Source organism: Carcharodon carcharias, chromosome 23 (assembly GCF_017639515.1).
Source record: "Carcharodon carcharias isolate sCarCar2 chromosome 23, sCarCar2.pri, whole genome shotgun sequence".
Taxonomy (NCBI): domain Eukaryota; kingdom Metazoa; phylum Chordata; class Chondrichthyes; order Lamniformes; family Lamnidae; genus Carcharodon; species Carcharodon carcharias.
In genome coordinates this window covers 17,635,395-17,655,669 of record NC_054489.1, presented here as the reverse complement: position 1 = coordinate 17,655,669, position 20,275 = coordinate 17,635,395, and the positions used below count along the sequence as shown (strand labels likewise).

The 20,275-nt window shown below is 38.9% G+C and overlaps 1 protein-coding gene across 1 annotated transcript in view; it reads left to right on the top strand.

Annotated features, from left to right (window-relative positions):
* Positions 1-19,645, top strand: part of stk17al (serine/threonine kinase 17a like) — a 52,555-nt gene extending 32,910 nt beyond the window's left edge. Inside the window, exons 3-7 of the mRNA XM_041173572.1 lie at positions 7,213-7,357; positions 11,216-11,342; positions 11,627-11,675; positions 12,849-13,028; positions 15,637-19,645. Of these exons, the coding sequence (XP_041029506.1) occupies positions 7,213-7,357; positions 11,216-11,342; positions 11,627-11,675; positions 12,849-13,028; positions 15,637-15,898 (763 nt within the window). The 3' untranslated portion in view covers positions 15,899-19,645. The remainder of the gene's footprint in view (positions 1-7,212; positions 7,358-11,215; positions 11,343-11,626; positions 11,676-12,848; positions 13,029-15,636) is intronic.
* Positions 19,646-20,275: the final 630 nt, after the last annotated feature.

Below are 20,275 nucleotides of genomic sequence, written 5' to 3'. Positions count from 1 at the left end.
TGTTGGCTTTTGTCAACAACACCCACATCCCAAAATTGAATTAACAAAATAGAATGAAAAATAACTTTGAATGTGTAATCATTATTAATGTTGGAAATGTGACAGTAAATTTGGACACAGCAGCACTTCAACAGCAGTGAGATAGATGATAAAATTAGACTGTCTTTGGTGTTGGCTGAGAGAAAAATGTGGCCAAGGTATTAGGGCAATTCCCTGCTCTACTTTAGTCATGCAACTGTTTTACCTCTACCTGAGCAGGCAGGTGGGACCTTGGTTTAATATCTCATCTGAAGAACAGCTCTGCTGACAATGCAGCACACTCATAATACTGCATCATATCAGCCTAGTTTATGTGCTACATTCTGGAGTGGAGCTTAAAGACTTGCCTTTCTGACTGAGTGATAACATTGATACCAATGAACCAAGGGTCCAATTTTACTTGCTTAGGGTATAAAGGTCACAACCTCCTTTTCTACCGGTGGGAGTGTTTCAATAAAATAAAAGCTCTTATGTAGATAGCCTGCATTTGAAAGGACCATTACTGAGAGAGTTTCCCCTCTGATTAGAAATGAAGAAGTGTCTGTAATTAGAGATATATTAATATGAGGAAGTGAAGTAGACTAATTTTGGCCAGTTTGTATCACATGACTATTTGATTTCTATTTGCTGCTTCCCCCTCACTGGTCTTATCTTGGTAGTTATTACTCGACGTGACCTCCATGTGATAAGACTATTATTTGTTTTTCAAGCTCAGTCAACATTCACTAAAGTAAGAAGATGAGTATGTCCATGTTCAGAAAGCAGAATTCTATATATAGAGTAGTGATGTCCCAACAAACTCTGATATGCAATTCTGATAACTGGAGAGAGAGTAGCACTGGGTCCAATGATTTTAAAATGAGCAGGTAGCATTTGCCATAGCTGTGCTCCATTTCCCAATGTCCTACGACATGATTTAAAAATGACCAAAATTTGGCTCTGAAAGCACCTGTTTTGGCTTCCAACAGTTGCATGAGTTTCATTTTCTAGTCTCTGTTCTTATGTGGCTTTGTGCTTGGATAGTTATTCCATGCTAGAATTACGAGGCTGTCTGGAGTCTGTTTGTATATTTTAAGAAAGAGTAAACTTGTGTTGAATTACATATAGGGCAGATGCCCAAGGGAAACTTCTTCATTCAGAGTGATCAAGATTCAGAATGATCTTCCAGATTGGATAATGAAGACAAAAATCTTCTTTCAGATTTGATTAGATAGCATGACGAGAGGAGGGAGGAGATCAGTAAATGTATTTTTCTGGATAGATAAGCTGATGTGGGCCAAATGGCCTCACTCACCTGTATTTATCTCAGAAACATTTTAGTCTTCGAAGCTGCCCTACCAGTGTTTTTCGATTTATTGGCAGTTTGTAGCTGGATAGCAGGGGGGTGGATTTTTAAAAAACAAGCGTTATGGTAAGAAATGATCTTTTTTTAACAAATCCACAATGTTTGTTTTTCCAAGCCACCAACACCTTTACAATTGTTGTCTCCCCAATTCTGCAAAGAGTAATTATTGCAATTTTGTGAAGTAGAAACTTGTCTTATTGAGGACTCCAGCTAATGAGCCAGCTGAAAACAAGATAAACTCACCCAATGAGAAAGTTGCTAATTCCTTATTGGCCTTGAACTTGCACCATGTCCAAATTTGATGGAAGATCCCGTCTCCCTCTGCTATTTGGTGTATTTATTTAAAATGAAGACTGAGCGCCTCCACTAAAGAGCAGAAAGAAGAACTTTGTGTTAATGCATATTACTGGTAACCTCACAGTGTAATTTCAGTGCCTTTGGAACTAAGATTTGTTTCCTGCTGAGTTGGTAAGAAAGAAATCTCCAGTCCATTTTCACTCGACTTGAACTGCATTCCAACTGCTAAAAGCTTCCTTGCAGCCTTTTGAAAGCTGCACCAGTCTCTCTCTCAGAAAGGTCTCTGGAAAATCAAAGTGGCTGTAGAATCACAGGCCCCGTGAATCCTTTGTCAATGACTGCCAAGACATCGAGAGGCCTTCTAAACACAAATTGGTTGCAACTGAAGTTAAAAGTCGAAAATAGATGCCTGTAATACCACAGAAGATGCATTCCTAATCCAACAAAGATGGCAACATATCAACCAATAAAATCAATCGATGAAATGGTCAAGGAATTCTGCCTTGAGTAAACACCCTACTTAAATCAGCTTGGTGGCAAAGTAATAATCTTTAATACCCTGCACAGACAAGAGCTTATATTTCAGGATAAGTTATATCTGTGCAGAAACCACAGCCAAGAACAATAAAAGCTAAAGATGTGCAGTGCTTTTGATTTTTCAATGGCAGACAATCGAGTTTTATATTGCCTGCAGCTTTATCCTGTTGAAATATTTCATGAAAGCTGTTTTCTTGAACTATAATTAACACTTTTTTTTCCTTATGTTAGTCTTCCTCAATACAACCATTCTGTGGTAATTTTCTTCAATTTAGGCATATTTCCTAAGGGAGTTGCTCCCTTTTATCTGAAGAATCTGGAACTGAAAAGTAGATGGAGATGGTCTGGTAGAATTCCATGGTCGGTTACTAGTGCACGGCAACATGCAGTGCTGAGATACAGATCTTGACCAATCAATCATACCAGACAAAAGAGGTACACCCCCTGCCTTCAAGCAGGGGAATGGACAGATGACAAATCTATATTATTATATATTGAGAAGTCAAGTTCAAATTACCAAGGTTCATGTAGAGTAAGGGATATTCACCAAGCTAGAAATAAAATCAAAGTCAAGGTAAATTAGCTAAATAGTGATCAGTGACCGTTATGTTTAGGTTTGAAAGAACTTGAGATTGTAGGAGAAAGGGAAGTCTCGGGGTGTATAGGGTTCCCAGTTCTGAGTATGGGACTATGGAATGAACCCTGATTTCAATACAGTCATGAGTGGGGGGAGGGGAGGGGGGAGTGGATCATGTAGGTTATCAGGATCTTTTAATTAGGAGAACCAAGAGCAGAACATTCAGAGGAATATTGAGCACAACTGTGGCTCAGTTGGTAATGGTCTCGCCTCAAGGTTGTGAGTTCAATTCCCGTTCCAGGCCTTGAGCACAGAAATCAATGCTGATACTCTAGCGCAGTATTGAGAGACTGCTGTGCTGTTGGAGGAGCCATCTTTTGGCCTCATCTGACCTCTTAGGTGAATGTAAGAGATCCCCAGGCACCATTTTGAAGAAGAGAGGGAAGTTATCTCCGTCTTGGCCAATAATTATCCCTTGGTGGGATCTGTTAGATCAGTTGGCTAAGAGTGTGGAATATGCCAACAGCATGGGTTCAGTCCCTCTATTGGCTAAGTAGTTATTGGAGCCCATGCCTCCCCTCTTTGCCTCATAGTGATATCATGACATAAACCATAATTTGCAATCCTCAATGGACTGTGGTAAAATGAAAACAGAGAAACATCTTGTACTGGCCATCCACTGCAGCTGCCAAGATACCCAGACATCTTGGATCCTCCTTGCTTCTGCGACCATGAAAAGTATTCAAGAGAGTGGGGTTGGCAGCACTATAATCAAATTCCTTACTGAAGGTTTAGCTGTATAAAGTGTGACCCTTGAAATCACTTACAGTTTGGACATACATGAGCAACAAGGAGTCAACTACTACTTACCCCTCAATCAAATCCACAAAAATAAAGTGTCTGGTCACTGCTCCCCCAAGGGGAGGCGGTGTCATAGTGGTACTGTCACTAGATTGGCATTCCAGAGAGCCAGCATAATGCTGTGGGGACCTGGGTTCGCATCCCACTTTAGCAGATGGTGGAATTTGAATTCAATAAAAAATTTAGAATTAAAAAGTGATGACCATGGAACCACTGTCGATTGTTGTAAAAAAAACCCATCTGGTTCACTAATCCCCTTTAGGGAAGGAAATCTGTTGTCCTTGCCTCGCCTGGCCTACCTGTGACTCCAGACCCACAACAATGTGGTTGACTCTTAAAATGCCCTCTAAAAACAAGGGCAATTAGGGATGGGCAATAAACGCTGTCCTAACCAGTGATGCCCACATCATGAACGAATTTTTAAAAAATTGCTAATTGTGGGAGGTTGCTGTATGCAAATTGCTGCTGCTTTTCCTTCATTACAAAAGAGATTACAAGCACTTTTTCATTCGTCCCTTGGCTGTGAAAGAGTGCTATTTAAATGCAGATTTATCTGCCTGACCACAGGCTTTTCTTATGTCCTGTTTGTTGTAGTTCTTTAGGTTATTTTTCTTAGACAGAAATGGGTCAAGTAAATCACTACAAAGCACAGAAGTGCTGGATCAAATCAGAGCAATAACAGAGACATTGTAAAAATGCAAATGTAAACACTTTTTTTGCTGCAAAGGTTTCTAACAAATTTTTCAAACAGTTGATGTTCCTTCAATTTCCAGCTGCATTTGTTGCTTCATTACTTTCTTCCTTACTGCTACTTTCCAGAGCACTGACCCATGGGCAGCAACATCAAAGTTGCCATTTTTCAGTGATTGTCAACAAAATAATCAACCACCGAGGTCATAACAGCTGAGTTACATTAGTTGGCATGAGTGCCCAGTTTAGGAATGCAAAATGATCAGCCTGAGCCACTTGAAAGCTGTTTTAATGTTGCAAGTTGAAAGAAAGATAGACTTCCATTGATCTAGCGCCATTCATGAACACAGAATGTCCCAAAGCACTTTGCAGCCAATTAAGTTCTTTTGTAATGTAGCAATTGCAGCAGCCAGTTTGTACACAGCAAGCTCCAACAAATAGTAATGTGATAATGACCATATAATCGGTTTTTGTGATGTTGATTGAGGGATAGAAATTGATGAGGACAGTGGGGGTAACTGTCTGTTGCTCTTTGTAAAAGATCCCATGACACTAATTTCAACCTTTTGAGGGAGAGGGGGGAATGTGGCCTTAGTTTAAAGTCTCATCCAAAGGAGGGCACCTCCAATGGTGCAGCACTCTCTCAGTATTGCACTGCAGTGCCAATCTTGAGTTTTGTGCTCAAGTTGTGGCGTGGAACCTGAACCCAGAACATTCTGGTTCAGAAGCAAGAGTGCTACCAACTGAGCCATGGCTGACATAATTGATGTGGTTTGAATCCAGCTTGGGTGTGTATACCTGTTTGCAAAGTAAAGAAACAGACCACATTCTGTGGAAGGTGTCTTTATCTCACTAGAGCTTATCTTAAAATCAGAACCTACCCTGTTCACATCCTACTGATGCCTGGATGAACTATTGCATGTATTTAGATTGACTTCATTGACTGTGATCTATCTCAAAGACGTCGTTAAAACTCATTTGGACAAAGAAAACATATAAGTACCAGTTAACTTGTCTATTTTTGCAGGATTGTGCTGATCCTGTTTGATGTACAATATAGAACAAGTAATCAAAGTTCTCATTATTGGAAAAAATAGTTCTGCGCTTTCACCTGTCACATGATCTGATATTCTGCACTTGCACAGTTTGCAAACTATTGAATATCCACTTATCAGCCCAAAGAACTGACTGAACTTCGAGGTCGGTGCAGTCAGAAATTTGAAATTTGCCCCACCACCAGCAAGAGTGTATTGTTCAGCTATCTATTACTGCCACTAACCTTCAGCATGTCTAACCTGCCGCAAGACTTCCAGGTCCTGCCGTTGGAATTGGACCTGAGAGGAAGGTTTAAGGTGGACACTTTACTTCCCCCACTAGAAAATAAATGGACTACAGTTAACTAATGAAGTGGGACATTGCCTTTTTTGACCATGGCATTGCATTAGCAAAATCCTTGATTTCTTCAATAAGGCATGCGTATAATTACACTAATCTTGGAGAACATTTTAAATTTCCCTGGTAGCTGCCAAGCAATTTCTTCAGGTCGTAATCGCCTCTATAATCAAAACAAAAACAACTTTTTTCCCCCTACTTTGATGTTTCCATAGAAATTTATTTTTTCTCAAATTTTCTGGAAATATTTTGAATGCTTAGCTTTTGTCCATGTGGCCTTCAGCTAATTCTTCTCATCTTAACCTGAGTGGTCAAAATTCCTGAAAATCTCCTTCATTCATTTGTGTAGGGATAGGTTCTGTCAATGCAAGTGAAAGCAAAGGGAGCTCATAAGAAAAAGCAACAAATCTGCAAATGTCTTTTTTTTTGACAAAGTAGGTAAGTCGAGCAAAGCAGAATATTGGACAGCAGCTCAAGATGCTACTGCAGAGCAGCGCCAATAAACTGAATTAAAATCAGTTACTAATAGTAATAAATTAAACTTGCTATTCAACCATATTGTATGCACCTCCTTACCGGTGGGCCAATCAGACTCTGTATTTCAGAAGAAAAGTACCTTTTCCTTCAGTTATTTATTTGCAAAGTAGGTCAATTGTCCTTTGTATCAATGAGGGAAGGAAACTAAGATCATGGCCAGGGAAAGTATATTTAACCATTCCACCTGGTCAATACTTTGACAGAAAGTGATTCTACTACAAATTGCTTTTATGCAGTACCCCTAATGGAGAAAAACTTTTCAGTATTTTATAAATCTAATCTTGCCCAATCCAGTAATCACAAGATGGTTGATGATTAAGTATAATGACTATCTCTTTTCCTTAAATGGAAGAGTTAACATCATGGAGAATGGGATGGTAATTTTTCCACATCAACAGTTGTTTAAAATGCAGGGTGTGGCTTGTTTTCCCTTGGAGTGCAGCACACCTTTGTTATCCAACTGTTTCATGCACTAAAACATCTAAGCCTGGCATTTACAGTTTGTGACACCAGGTTACAGACATTTCAATGTGTTGGTATGTCACTGCTGCTTCTGCGACTTTAAAAGGTTTATATGATGGACAGAGAAATAAAACATGCTAAACGATTGTGTGCTAATCTCACGAACAGTAGGTTCTTTATTTAAACCACAACTGATCATGCAAATCAACCCAGAGATCAAGTTCCTGCTCAAGCCTAAAAGGTTAAAAAAAAACCACTCCTTTGTTAAGTTTACTATGATATTTAGCTAGACAAATGATAAACATTCGGTACTTGATATTAAGTTAGCATCAAAGCATTTCGATATTGGTATGCTACACTGGGAATGTTGAATCCCTCATGAGGTTTTTATAAAAGATGCTCCAGATGTTTTCAAAACTTAAGATTTGCTTTGTTCTTCCAGTAAGTTTGATGTTAATTACCTTTTCCCTCTTAGTGCTGCAGGTGGTGAAATCTTTAACCAGTGCGTTGCTGACAAGGATGAGGCCTTCAAAGAGAAAGATGTTATCCGTCTTGTGCGTCAGATCCTAGATGGAGTTTCTTATTTGCATGGGAATAATATAGTGCACCTAGACCTGAAGGTAAGGTTATTCTTCAAATCAAATTATTCCAAGTTAATGTCTTGAGTTCATTGCTGCCAATCCTGAATAATCAGAAAGCACAAGCACTGATTCTGTGATTTGAAAAAAATGCTGTCCCTGCAACATAGGTTGCAATTGCACAAATAGTTAATGTTTGTGCACAGTTTTTGCCTCTGCTGTTTGAATGAAGGCGCTCACCCATTTAAAATAATTTAAAGGCTGCTCAGATTAAGGAAGCCTCATGTTGCATTCTTGGCTTACATCTAAGACTTATCAAGATTTTGAGGGTTTAAATTGTTCTCTAGACATTATGATGCATACTGATAAACGAATCAAACAGTAAGACCACTTGCTTAAAAGTTATAGGTTTAATCTTCAGTGCTGCCCTTGCCACTGTGCGAATAAATGAACCAAAATGCTCTAGCAGGAAGCTTCATCGCCACAGATAAGGGACAGAAGGATTGATATACATTAAATCATGGTGGTTCCTATAGCCTTGTTATTTCTAGTTGAAGTTGTGTGTATGCGTAAATCTTTCCCTTTGGATTTTCCTATATGCACTCCATGGAATAATGATGTACGCTCAAACATTAAAGGGAAAGATCTATCACAAGGAATGACATGGGTTCTCCTTGTATTCCTAACATTACCATTTGGATGTCGGCTTAGAACTTCACACCATGGGTGTCTTAATCGAGAATTCACAGCATATCTGTTCATGCATGTTCTTAATAGCTTTAAACTACTAAGTGATACAGTGTGGAAGGTTTGTAGAAAAGACGCCGCATTGGCTCTGTGATTTGACAGGATTGCAGTCTCCTCATATAATTACGCCTGTAGCTAAGTGGATTATGGATTTCTGAGTTTCCACGATACACTTGCCAGATTATAATTACCTGCTGATTCTTGGTTTTTAGTGGTAACTGTTTAGCAACTGATGGGAGAAGTGCAAGCCTTGACTGGTAAACAATATGGATGCAATACTTGTAGAAGTCAATAGTAGACCATTGTCTTTTTTTCTCTCTTGGCTCACTACAGAAATTCCACACTATTTGTAACACTGCAATTAAGAATTGATTTTTTATTAATTTTAGAAAAATTATATGACAGTGTATCTGGAGTTCAATTTAAATTAGAAATCTCAGTATATTGAGCGTCATTTTTTTGTATTCCATCTAACCAACAAACAGATGAAAATAGAAGTAAATTTATCTTTAAAACAAACAGCATTGAACTAGAATGGGTGGAAGTTCAAGTCTGTATATCTCGGCTTCACATGTGTCTGATGAATTAAGGGGTCAAATTTAGCTCTGTATGTTCAGAAATTGGCTGTTTCCTGACAATGAACTAGAATGAGCACATTTCCTTTTTTTTAAAAAAAACAAACCAAACATCTCACTTGCTGCTGACGGTGACAGCTAAGAAGCAGCGTGCCTGACATATATGACCAGGCATATTGTAATAACATTGAAATGTTCGAAAATGCATGTAGCGTGGAGGTGCCAAGATCAATCACTGCTCTACCTTCTGAACCTTACTTGGCATAAATTGGAAATCAAGCATGAGACTTTTCTGGTTGTATAGCTCAGGTACTCATTGGGATAAATGTGCTTAGGCCATTGGGGGATTTTTTGGGATGTTAGGGTCTCACCGCACCAGGGGGCAAATTACAAAAGACAGCAATTTCATCCCAGTGCTTTAATGCATATTGTGAAGTATTAATTAAGATAATGAATTATTTTAACCCATCAAGCTGAAGATTTTCTATGGTTTCTGTGCATTTTTCATGTGTCCTTTATATTGAGCTTAATATATGTTGAGTAGCGCAAACTATAAGTTACAATAGAAATACCACTACATGACATGTGAGAACTGTACTCCAGACGACTACTTACAGATGATATAATGCACAGGTTTGTGGATATAAAAGTGGATATGGAAGTACAGAAATAAAAAAAGAGGACTGTATTTTAGTAAGAAAGCCTCTGAATTAAAATGCCAAGGGCCGTCCTATGTAATGTTTTACCATCTAGACTCAGAATCTCACTAAAATAAAACTACACCATTAATTTGTTAGAACATTTACAAAATGAATAGGAAAGTGGCAGAAACTGTCAGCCCTGACTGGTTTTGCTGAATCCATAATGAACATTAGTACCACATATTGCATCTGTAGTATCATTGCCCCAGGTGAAATGAGAGAATCTGATCAGCACAGAAAAGACAAAAATTCACCCAAGGCAGAACTGCTTTGTGGTGCAATTACCATGTGTGCAAATTGAAAAGATGAGTGGCTGGATTGTGATGCAGAGTGACCCGCGCCAAAAGCGCCAGTACAGTTCCCTTACTGGCTAAGGTCATCCACGAAGCCTCGTCCCTTGCCTGAGGTGCGGTGACCCTTGGGTTAAGCTCACCACCAGTCATGTCTCACTAATGAGAGAGCAGCCAATGGTCCTCTGGGACTAGGGTGACTTTCAATTTCAAAGTAGAAAGACACAAGAAATTGTCAGTGGCTTTGGGGAGCTGACCTCACAACTTGCGTGCATTTCTCTATTTTGTAAATGTACTGTGCTGGGTACTCGAGAGATTTATTTTCCTTGCAGCCTATTCAATTAAATGGACGTCAATTCTCCAAAAATGTAGAGTTTGTTTGCTATAGGAGGGAAAAGATCCAGAAGGACTGTTTATCATTTTGGTTGTGATTATAGGAGACATAAATGGCACAATCTTTTATTTCCAGTGAAGTTTGCATCATCACATTGACCGTCTGTAAACAAAAAAGAATTTCCAAACAATTTGTTTTGTGAAAAATGTGCCTCTTTAAACATAAATAATTGTCCATGCACATCAAGTTTGTAGTTCACAAAGCCCATTGTCATCATTGCTATCACAAGATCCAGTTCAATCAGTGTCTAGCACACTTTACCCATTCTTCCACCATCCTATTTGTAATTATAAAATCACTTTGAACTGAAGCCCTTTTGTTAAGATGCCCTTGACACTGCATGGGTAACAATACTGGACCAGATCTCAAATCTCAGAAGCGCAAGTTGTGAAGTTTGTAAATCTGGTAATTGGCAAAAGAAGCAGAGGGGGAGATGATTTTTTTAATATGTACCCAGCAGGTTATGATCTGGAATCTACTGCCAAAAGAGTGTTGGGGTCTGTTTCAGTAGCAACTTTCAAAAGGAAAATGGATAAAAAGCTTCAATGCAGAAAGAGCAGGAGTGTGGGGCTAATTGGATAGTTCTTTCAAGGAGCCATCACAGGCTCATTGGGAGAATAGCCTCCTCCTGTTCTGTATGATACAGTGATTCTTTTCTGTGCACTAGCACCAGAAGGAAAATGACTATATAAAGCTGCTGAACTGTTGTAAAAATCCAACTGGTTCACTAATGTTCCATAGGGAGGGGGACCGGGCGCACTCACCCCCTCTGGCTTACTTGCAACTGTAGCTCACATTTTATGATTGACTCTTAACTTGCTAGACAATTTCAGAGAACAATATGCAGTTGCTAAAAGTTCCAGAGTAGCTAGGGATGGGCAATAAATGTGACTTTACTAGTGCTATCAAACACCCCAAGAGCAAATAAAGAAGAATAGGATTTCTCTTACATTTCTAATAAATGTAGTCTGATACATAAGTGATGCAGGCTTTTATTACATGCAAGCAATCTTTTTTTAAACTCTCAATGTAAAGTCTTGATTGTGATACTCCATATCAGTGAGTATTGTGTTTACACTGTAGAACAGTAGTGTGTCTAAGAAGCCTGCATGCTATGTTCTTGACAGTATTTGGCTTCCGAGCCTGAAAACCAGTCAATATGTACTAAAACTCTAGTTCTGTTGTTTTCTCAGCCACAGAACATTTTGCTGACCAGCTGCAATCCATTGGGCAATATCCGGATCGTTGACTTTGGACTGTCCAGGAAAGTGGACAGCATTGAAGAGATCAGGGAAATTATGGGTACTCCAGAGTATGTAGGTAAGTGCCAGCTTGCAACATCCTTCTAAGACTGTTCCCAGTCCACAAATGTAATATTAATTCCTAAAATGTACAATGATACATGACTGTTTAAAAGACATCAAGCATTGTACAACTGATTTCATAGTAGCTAGAGTGCTAAAATATGAGAATGAAATTGTTTCTAGCAGAATCATGTTGTGCAGAGAGTGAAACCATTTAGTGTTGCTAAATGCTTAGTAGTCTGTACATAAGCAACAATAGTCATATGTTCAAGTATCTTACTGTTTTTTTAATTTCACTAGCTCCTGAAATATTAAATTATGAGGCAATCACAACAGCGACAGATATGTGGTAAGTACATATTTTTGCAGCACCGGTGAATGTAGATTTTAGGGGTAATTTTCTGATCAACATACATATTGAAATCTCATATACAAGTCCAATGTGAATTAGCAATGGACGAGCCTTCTCACCAAAAATGCAAAGTTGGAAAGTTTTTTAAAAATTATCCCCTGGATATGGGTGTCACTGGCAAGGCTAGCATTGATTGCCTATCCCTAGTTGCCCCTCAAAGGTGATGATGAGCTGCCACCTTGAATACAACTGTGTGGTTTGCTGGGCCACTTCAGAGGGTAGTTAAGAATCAACCATAATACCATTGGTCTGGAGTTACATTATAGGTCAGAATGGGTAAGGACAGCAGACTTCCTTCCCTAAAAGGCATTAGTGACCCCGATGGGTTTTTACAGCAATCTGGTAGTTGGTCACTATTACTGATGCAAGCTTTTATTTTCTAGATTTATTTAATTCAGTGAATTTAAATCCCCCAGCTGCCGTTGTGGGATTTGAACTTGTGTCTCTGGATCATTAGTCCAGGCCTCAGGATTACTCACCCAGTAACATAGCCACTATGCTACCATATCCCACCTTATATATTTTATCTTGGAATAAGTGAATTATGGAATAAATCAGTAAAAACTAGTCAATTAGCAAAGGCCATTGTACAAACTTGCCTCAAAATACTTCAAGATGCTTGATGGAAAACCAAAAATTGCAGGCCCATGATTTCCCCACCAGCACTCTCCACAATCACAGCTCCTCATTGCAAACACAAATGGCTAATCAGGGATTTGGATAATTTAAAATATTCCAGCAGAGTTTTGCTTGGGAGTTCTATACCCTTGCTCCATTTTCCTGCCTTAGCCTTAGCAGAAGGGTGAAACTACTGGAGATTTGACTGAAAGCAGTTGCTCCTGTCATTGCTTCAGGATTCCTACTTAGCTATGGACTTATATTTGGATTTAACATTGGAGGCATTTGGAAATCGCTTCACACCAAGACTTGTAGCATGCATGCATTCTTTATAAATGTCAACAATGATGTTGAATTATTTATTCCTCCCTATTCCTGGATTTTAAACAGGAGTTTTATTGTGGTTCTTGGCATTATCTTTGAGGTTTGGCTCACGTTCAAGTGCAGAACAACAATTCCATAAAGCTGTTTTCTTTTGGTTATTTTTTCCAGGAGTATCGGGGTGTTGGTCTACGTCATGTTGACGGGCATTTCACCTTTCCTTGGAGATGACAAGCAAACCACTTATCTCAATATTTCCAAAGTGGACATTGACTACTCGGAAGACATCTTTGAAGGCATTTCCAATTTGGCTTTAGATTTCATCCAGAGTCTCCTTATTAAGGACCCTAGGTATGGTTTTAATGCTTCTGTGGATAACCATATTGGTTATTAACCACTATTATTGAGTTAAAAAGACACAGAGAATCAAAAGACCCCAACCAGCAAAGTATTAGATTCTCTATGGGTCCTATCATTATCAGTGCTTGAGATTCTGTACAAATCACATTTTTTGGATACCTAGGCCGAAGAAGGGAAGAAAGTAGAACATGCAGTGAAACTAAAAAGAAAATCATATGAAAACAAAACTTTCCTCCTTTCACCACCTATCACAGGGAATTTACTTTAGTGTCAATAGGCAGCATGTCAGAACAGTGACTTTGCACCCACCACTATTGGAAATAGCTTGCTAAGACTTCTTACACAGCACCTCCCAAATTCCTGACCACCTCCACCTCAGATACATGGGAACGCCACTATTTGCAAATTTCCCCTTCAAGACACACCATCCTGATTTGGAAACATAAGGCTGTGCCGTCACCGTTGCTGGATGGAAATCTGGAACTTGCTCCCTGACAGCACCACTTCACACAATGTGTAACAGCATAAGGCAGCTGCTCACCATCACCTTCTCAGAGACAGTTAGGGATAGACAACAACTACTGGCCTTTCCAGCATTGCCCAAACACTGACTGAATAACACACTATATCACTCAACCAAATTGTGGGTCAATGTAGGTCATCAACCATGTTCCCAGATAGTCCTACACAGACGTAGGAACCAAACTTTAAAGTCCACTGATCTTCAGTCAACATATGACACACAAGAAGTTATTCAGTGGATTTGGACCTTATTTCTGCTCTAATCTGCTGTTAGAGGTTCAGTGATTGACAAGCCCGTCAATCCCCAACTGCTCATCATCTTTAAATTTCATTTATAGCATTGTTGCAAATTAGTTAATAGAACCATGGAAAAGTTACACTGCAGGAAGAGTCTTGTCCAGCCAAAAAAAGAGAGAAAAAAAGAAACTAGCTGCTCATTTTAATCCCACTTTCCAGTACCTGGTCCATAGTCTTGCAGGTTACAACATTTCAAGTGCAGATCCAGATATCTTGTAAATGGAGTTGAGCATCTCAGCTTCAACCACCAATTCAAACAGTGAATTCCAGATGCCCACCACCCTCTGGGCGAAAAAGTTTTTCCTCGTGTCCCATCTAATCCTTCTACCAATCACCTTAAATCTATGCCCCGGGTACTCGACCCCTCAGCTAGGGGGGAACCAGATCTTTCCTGTCTACCCTACCTAGGCCCTTCATAATTTTGTACACCTCAATTAGGTCATCCCTCACCCTCCTCTATTCTAAGAAAAACAACTCCAGCCTATCTAATCTTCCCTCATAGCTGCAATGTTCAAGCCCTGGCAACATTCTTGTAAATCTAAGTTCATCTAGAACTTGCCCTCATATTTTGACGCATGAGCTTCCACATGTGCCATATTATTTACATGGTATAAAAGATCTATAAAAGAGAGGGATTGTAGGGGTTAGCTATTCCAAAATCAATGCGTTTCTGTACTAAAGGATAATACGTTTAATTCATTTCATGTCGCTGGATAGCATGCATCATCTTTGGTATTGAGTATAATAAATTTAGCCTTAAATAGTCTCACTGGATAAGTGGTCACAATTGTGTTACAGCCGGGCTTACAGAGAAAATTATTTTCCACGTCATATTGATGGCTGGGAGACACAACATTTGTAGCGGACATACCACCTGAGTGGATATTAATCAGTTGCAGAACATTTGACCGCATATCCGAAGGCCCCGGTTCAAATCTATGCATGTCCCACTTTGCTCACCTTTTATTTCCCCTTCCCCACCTCCTCCACTAGTATCAAGTGCCCTGGCTCACTCTTGTGGGCACTGCTTCGTTCCTTGGGTTAAGGCCCAGCTGCTACATCAAGCGTTTGCTTATTCAAATTCAGCTGCCCCTTTAATGACTTTATGAGTGGGCCCATGGGATTAGCAGAACAGTTGAGTTGGAGGAATGACACAAGTTTGGACTCGTCAGGCCAAATACCATGTCGGTGTAATGTGATCCTATGTTGCATTTGAACTAAATTAATGAGTATATTTGTAGTTCTTTCTGAATGAAGAAAAGCAGTTGCTGATGTTATTTTTACCTTTGATGTCTCATTGGAAGAAATTTCTTCCATTGATATTTCTCCAAAGTTCAAAACCATGCAATAAAAATCTGCTCCACATTTTAACAGGAGTCTATTTAACTTCAGTTAAAAAAGGAAATACCCTTTTAAATAAACATTAGCCTTGAAATTATGCCGTGTTGAACACTTTTATGAAATTCCATCTCCACTGCTTATTCAGAGGAACGCCTCCATGAAAAGAGCAAACAAAGTAATATCATACACATGAAGTATTCATTCTTCATGCAATGTAATTTTGACACTTGTATCAACATTTTGGGATTTAAATTTTTGGGATTAAATTTTTACAAAGAACCTGGTTTGTAATGGGTTCAAATTAATTTTGCAAACCACAGTAAAGGGTTTATGTTTCTGGTAAACATTATGGTTACAGGTTAAAGAACAGAAAGTTGTAAATAATTAAATATTTGGAGTGCAACAGTATCTGTAATAATTCTCTGCTTTGTTATTGAAGGAAACGAGCAAAAGCAGAACAGTGCCTAGACCACCCATGGCTTTCATCTAAACTAGAGGTGCCAAAACCCATAACCGAGTCAGAGGAGGAGCAGTCTGAATCCGAACAGAACAGCCCCGACTCTGAGGAACTGGTGCTGATGGCCTCCTACACACTGTGTAGGCAGTTGGACAAGAACATTGAAATTGAGCGAGCGGCTGTGCACAAACAGTTCAAATTTGAGGAGCCTTTCACAACGTTGCGAGATTTTCTGAGTGCTTAACGTATTCGGGACTGCAAGTACGCTGGCTTCAACTAGCTACACAGAGCACTGCATTTGTTCACTGCTCAGAGTGCCACATGGCTGAATGCTCTGCAGGCTTTCATTACTTAGGGCAATTAACTTTTTATTGGGCATCAACCTGGTGTAATATAGAATGGATGGCCTGAATAGAGCACATGGTTTAAGGAGAAGAGTACAGTCTTTTTCTGGGGAACTAGTGCCCTCTTAAGCTTGGTGATAGAGCTGAGAGATTGGTATGAAAATACCTGGTTAAAACCATGGCAGCTTTGTTAACAAACCGATGAATTCTGCATCTCACTATTTACTAATGAAAGGTAAATTTTGTGATGGTTGAACCAAGAAACATGGAAAGCAAAATGTAGACTGTTTTTAAAGTGACAATCTTACATTCACCCAGTACTGTCGGGTTTCCTGATTATTGGCAGCTAGGTATTGTCTTTCAGTGGTTTTAAAAAAAACTTCTCTTTGGCATTGCTCCTTTAAGCAAAAAAACAGCTTGCATTATTTGAGTTTAACTCGGCTATTCAGTGGAAGAGGCCTCTCTTCACAGTGTAACTGGAGAAAGTTCTTTGTTCTAGTTTACTGACAAGCATCTTAACTCCACCTCACCCTTCCAGAAGAACATTTTAAACTAGGCTTATTTCTAGTTGGAAATGGAAATTAAGTGCTGTTTTTAACAGCCGTTAAAAAAACAATAGAAGTCCAGCAGAAAAAAATTGATGTACAAAATTGCCATGAAAGTTGCCAAATTGATAATAGGTATGCTTTTATCATTTGCTTTGAAGGCATACAATAATAGTTTTGTATGCTTCATATAGTAAACAGTCCCACTTTGGTTCTCATTCATTTCAGTTCAATTATAGGGTCTGCCATTTTTCACCTTGTAATTGTACAATACTGAGCACGTGATTCTTTATTGAGTTGGAGGAGAATGTCAGGATTGGGGTCAGTGGAGTCTAAAATTCAAGTAATGACGTTAAATAATAATTGTCGTTCTGTGGGCCATAGGACATCTTATGCAAATTTCCTTGTAAAGCTGTACATCGGAATGTGTTGGGCTGCAATGAAATAATGGCACAAAGAGCATTAGTGCACAAATTTTCTGTCTTTCTTGGGTTTAGGGAATAAGTGTGTCTTTTTTTCTTATTTATTGTGTTCTGATTATCGAAAGATTTTTGTCAGGGACTAGAATGTAATCATTTTCTAAAGAATATTCCAGAAACATATCAGCATTGTTATTAAAGCAATTTGACATCTTGATTATCCACTCATGGCTCCCTTCCTCCAAACGTTTGCGCACACATTGTAAAGCTCTGGTGACTGTGTGAGGTAGAACAAATATATAGTTTAAAAATTGACAGTGCCTTGATACTTAGCTAGACATTGTGGGACCAGGTATGTTCAAGTCTTTGAAATGGGAATGGATATGTGGATTTTGAATTCATTCGGTATCACCAGGCATGAGGAACATAGGAATCTCTAGTAGGGCTGGGTGAGGGGGGTGGTGATGGTGGGCAGCTGGAGGCAAAGAGCACCTTTGTGGCATATGTAGCAAACACACAAACTGTCACTTTATTTTTTGTCACTGATATAATAATGTAAGGAAATTCAGAAGCAAGTCAATGTAGACTAGTGAAGTAATCCAGTTTGTATTGTAAACTGTGTGAATGTTCAAACCAACAATTGAGCAAGTCAGGAATGTAACGTTGTGCTAGCAATGTGCTGTATTTCACTTTTGAGGCTTGATGTATGAGGCCTAATTAGCAAAGGCCACCGCCTGTGTTTCTGGGTTTGGTCTAATCCTGACCTTCGTGTTTGCACATTATTAAGTTCAAAAGGAGGAGGGATGGATAGAAGAGTATTTTGTAATAAAACAAACTTTTTCTTTCCAAAAATTGCAACAGCCAGTGTTATCTGCACAAGAATGCACAGTCTGCCCTTCTTCTGTTCCTTTCTCTTAAATTCCTGACTAATATAGACCAAAAAAAACTTTGGATTGTAAGAAGTATCAAGACATTGATTGCAAAACTGAGTCTGTCGCACAGCAGTCTTTGCCATGTGGCCTTTAGGAAGTCGATCACCCAACTTAAATGATATGTTGTTTCAAGCCAGATTCCTGTTGTATATTATAGAGTTCAAAGACTTGAGGTATGGAATTTTGTATTGTATTTTGTTTTCAACAGTATGAAATAATTATTCAGATATGTTCTTCATTCAGAGTCTGTTGGCCAAGTGTAAAGACTGTGCTGAACTGATAAGGGGAGACTTTGTTTTGTATTTCAATGGGCACCTCCTGCTTTAAGGTAACATTGGAGTTATTCAGTACAAATAACGGGCAGTCGGTATTGGCATGAGGCATTTCCCAACAGATCACATCCTGTTCAGTAAGGAACTGAATTTTCCAGAGCACAGAATTAGTCTCCAGACATTATACACAGTTGCTTTAATGTACTTCGGTGACAATGTGGGAGAGGAACAAAGACCGTGGTGGCACATTAGTGTCACAAGTCAATGCAGACTGCCACAGGTAGGAAGATAGGCAGAATCGCTCAATAATCGGTGGTTCTGTGAAAATGGGATTTTTTTTATTGATAAATGTTAAGGCTGCTGGAAATCTGCCTTGTGACCAGAAATGGTTGTCAGGTTAACTGGAGGGAGAGGACCATGTTGCTTAATTTTGAAAAATCGACAAAACATTAGTTAAGGTAAAGCGTTCATTGTTTAGTGATGCCACTTGTTTTAAGTATATTGGGGACACCACTAGTAGTCATTAACCAGTTTAATTTAAATGGATTAATGGGAGAATAGCAGCCAAAGGTGGGTTGAATGTTAAAGCAGCTTCTATTCCTGCCTCCCTTTTCTATGGGTTTCAGAATGAATTCTGTTCTAATATGGACACTTAACACAGACAAATTCCTCTCTGCTCCACTTTAGTTCCATTGTTAACCCATCTGAGAATTCAAACGTGTTTAATGTTCATAGAAGAACAAAAAATATCTGAGATTCAACATTTGCGATTCTAAAAGGAGTTCATGTTATCAATAATTTCTAAAAAGGCCCACACTTGAAGATTGGTAGAATAGACGATGCCGATTACAGGTGACACATGGTGCAGGGCAGGAAAGACAGGAGAAAAATACCTTAGAATGAACAGGTCTTGCATATACCTCTTCACACCATAACACAGGAAAAAGTTTAGAGCCCTAAGGACCAACAGTGGGTTTGATCTAATGGTACATGCAGGGAAAAACTGTGCATTTTTGACCCTTTGTTTTAATGGTTTTGAATTAGCAGAAAATATTCCTTACTTTCACATTACTATTGAAGCATGTTTCTTTTGTAATGTAAAAGTGTCACATCTTGGTATACAAAGCAATGGCATGAGCACAGGCTTTATAAAGAATATAACCATCATATTAAGCAATCAGGTGGATAAATATTCAAACTGCATAATTAACTACTGTAATTCCACTGGACGACTATGTATGTCTGATAATTCCTTAAAGTAGGGCATGTTTGTTGGACCAGATTATTGAAATGTAATAATTGTAATTATTTTTCCTTTCAAATGCTGCTGACTTTTCAGCATCTCCACAAACAAGAATATAATGTACAATTTATTTTATGTGATAGTTTTGACAGCAAAACTGATGATAAAGGTACTGTTTGACATTGTCCATGTAATGTGCTTTTTTTTACAATAATAAAACATATTATTTAATTCAACAGCTCCCTTTCATTTATTGAAAATCAACTGTTATTAAATGTTCGGAAAGAGACTGGGGCTAAAAGAGTGACATTATGAGAACAGGTACCAAGGGCTAGGTTTGAATTCCCTTGAAACTGGAAGATTAAGAGGTGGCTGATGTGCGGTATTTAAAAAGTGTAAAGGATTTGATAGGATAGATGGAGCCAACTATTTCCTCTAGTTGGGAGAAATTCAGGTTGAGGGATCATTACCTTAAAATTAAAGCTAGGACATTTGGGGCAAAGTAGGAAATTACTTTTCACACAAAGGTTAGTGGAAATCTGAAACACTCTGCTCCAAAAAACTGTTGAGGCTAGTGCATTTGAAAATGCCAAAACTGAAATTAAAAAGTTTTTGCTAGGGTTGCGAAACTAAGATGGGCAGATGGAATTAAGCTGAAAGACCAGTCATGATCTAATTGAATGGCACAACAGGCTGGAAGGGCTGAACAGCCTACTCGTGTTCCTATGTCCCAACTCTCACCGGCATGCTGGCTAGCGAGACTAATTTTCACCCTGCCTGCCTCTGATCTTGGCCGTGGCAAAGTCCAGCCATTTATGGGCCTCCAGTCCAAAAAAATAAGCATTGGTTAGAGGATAAGTAATGGC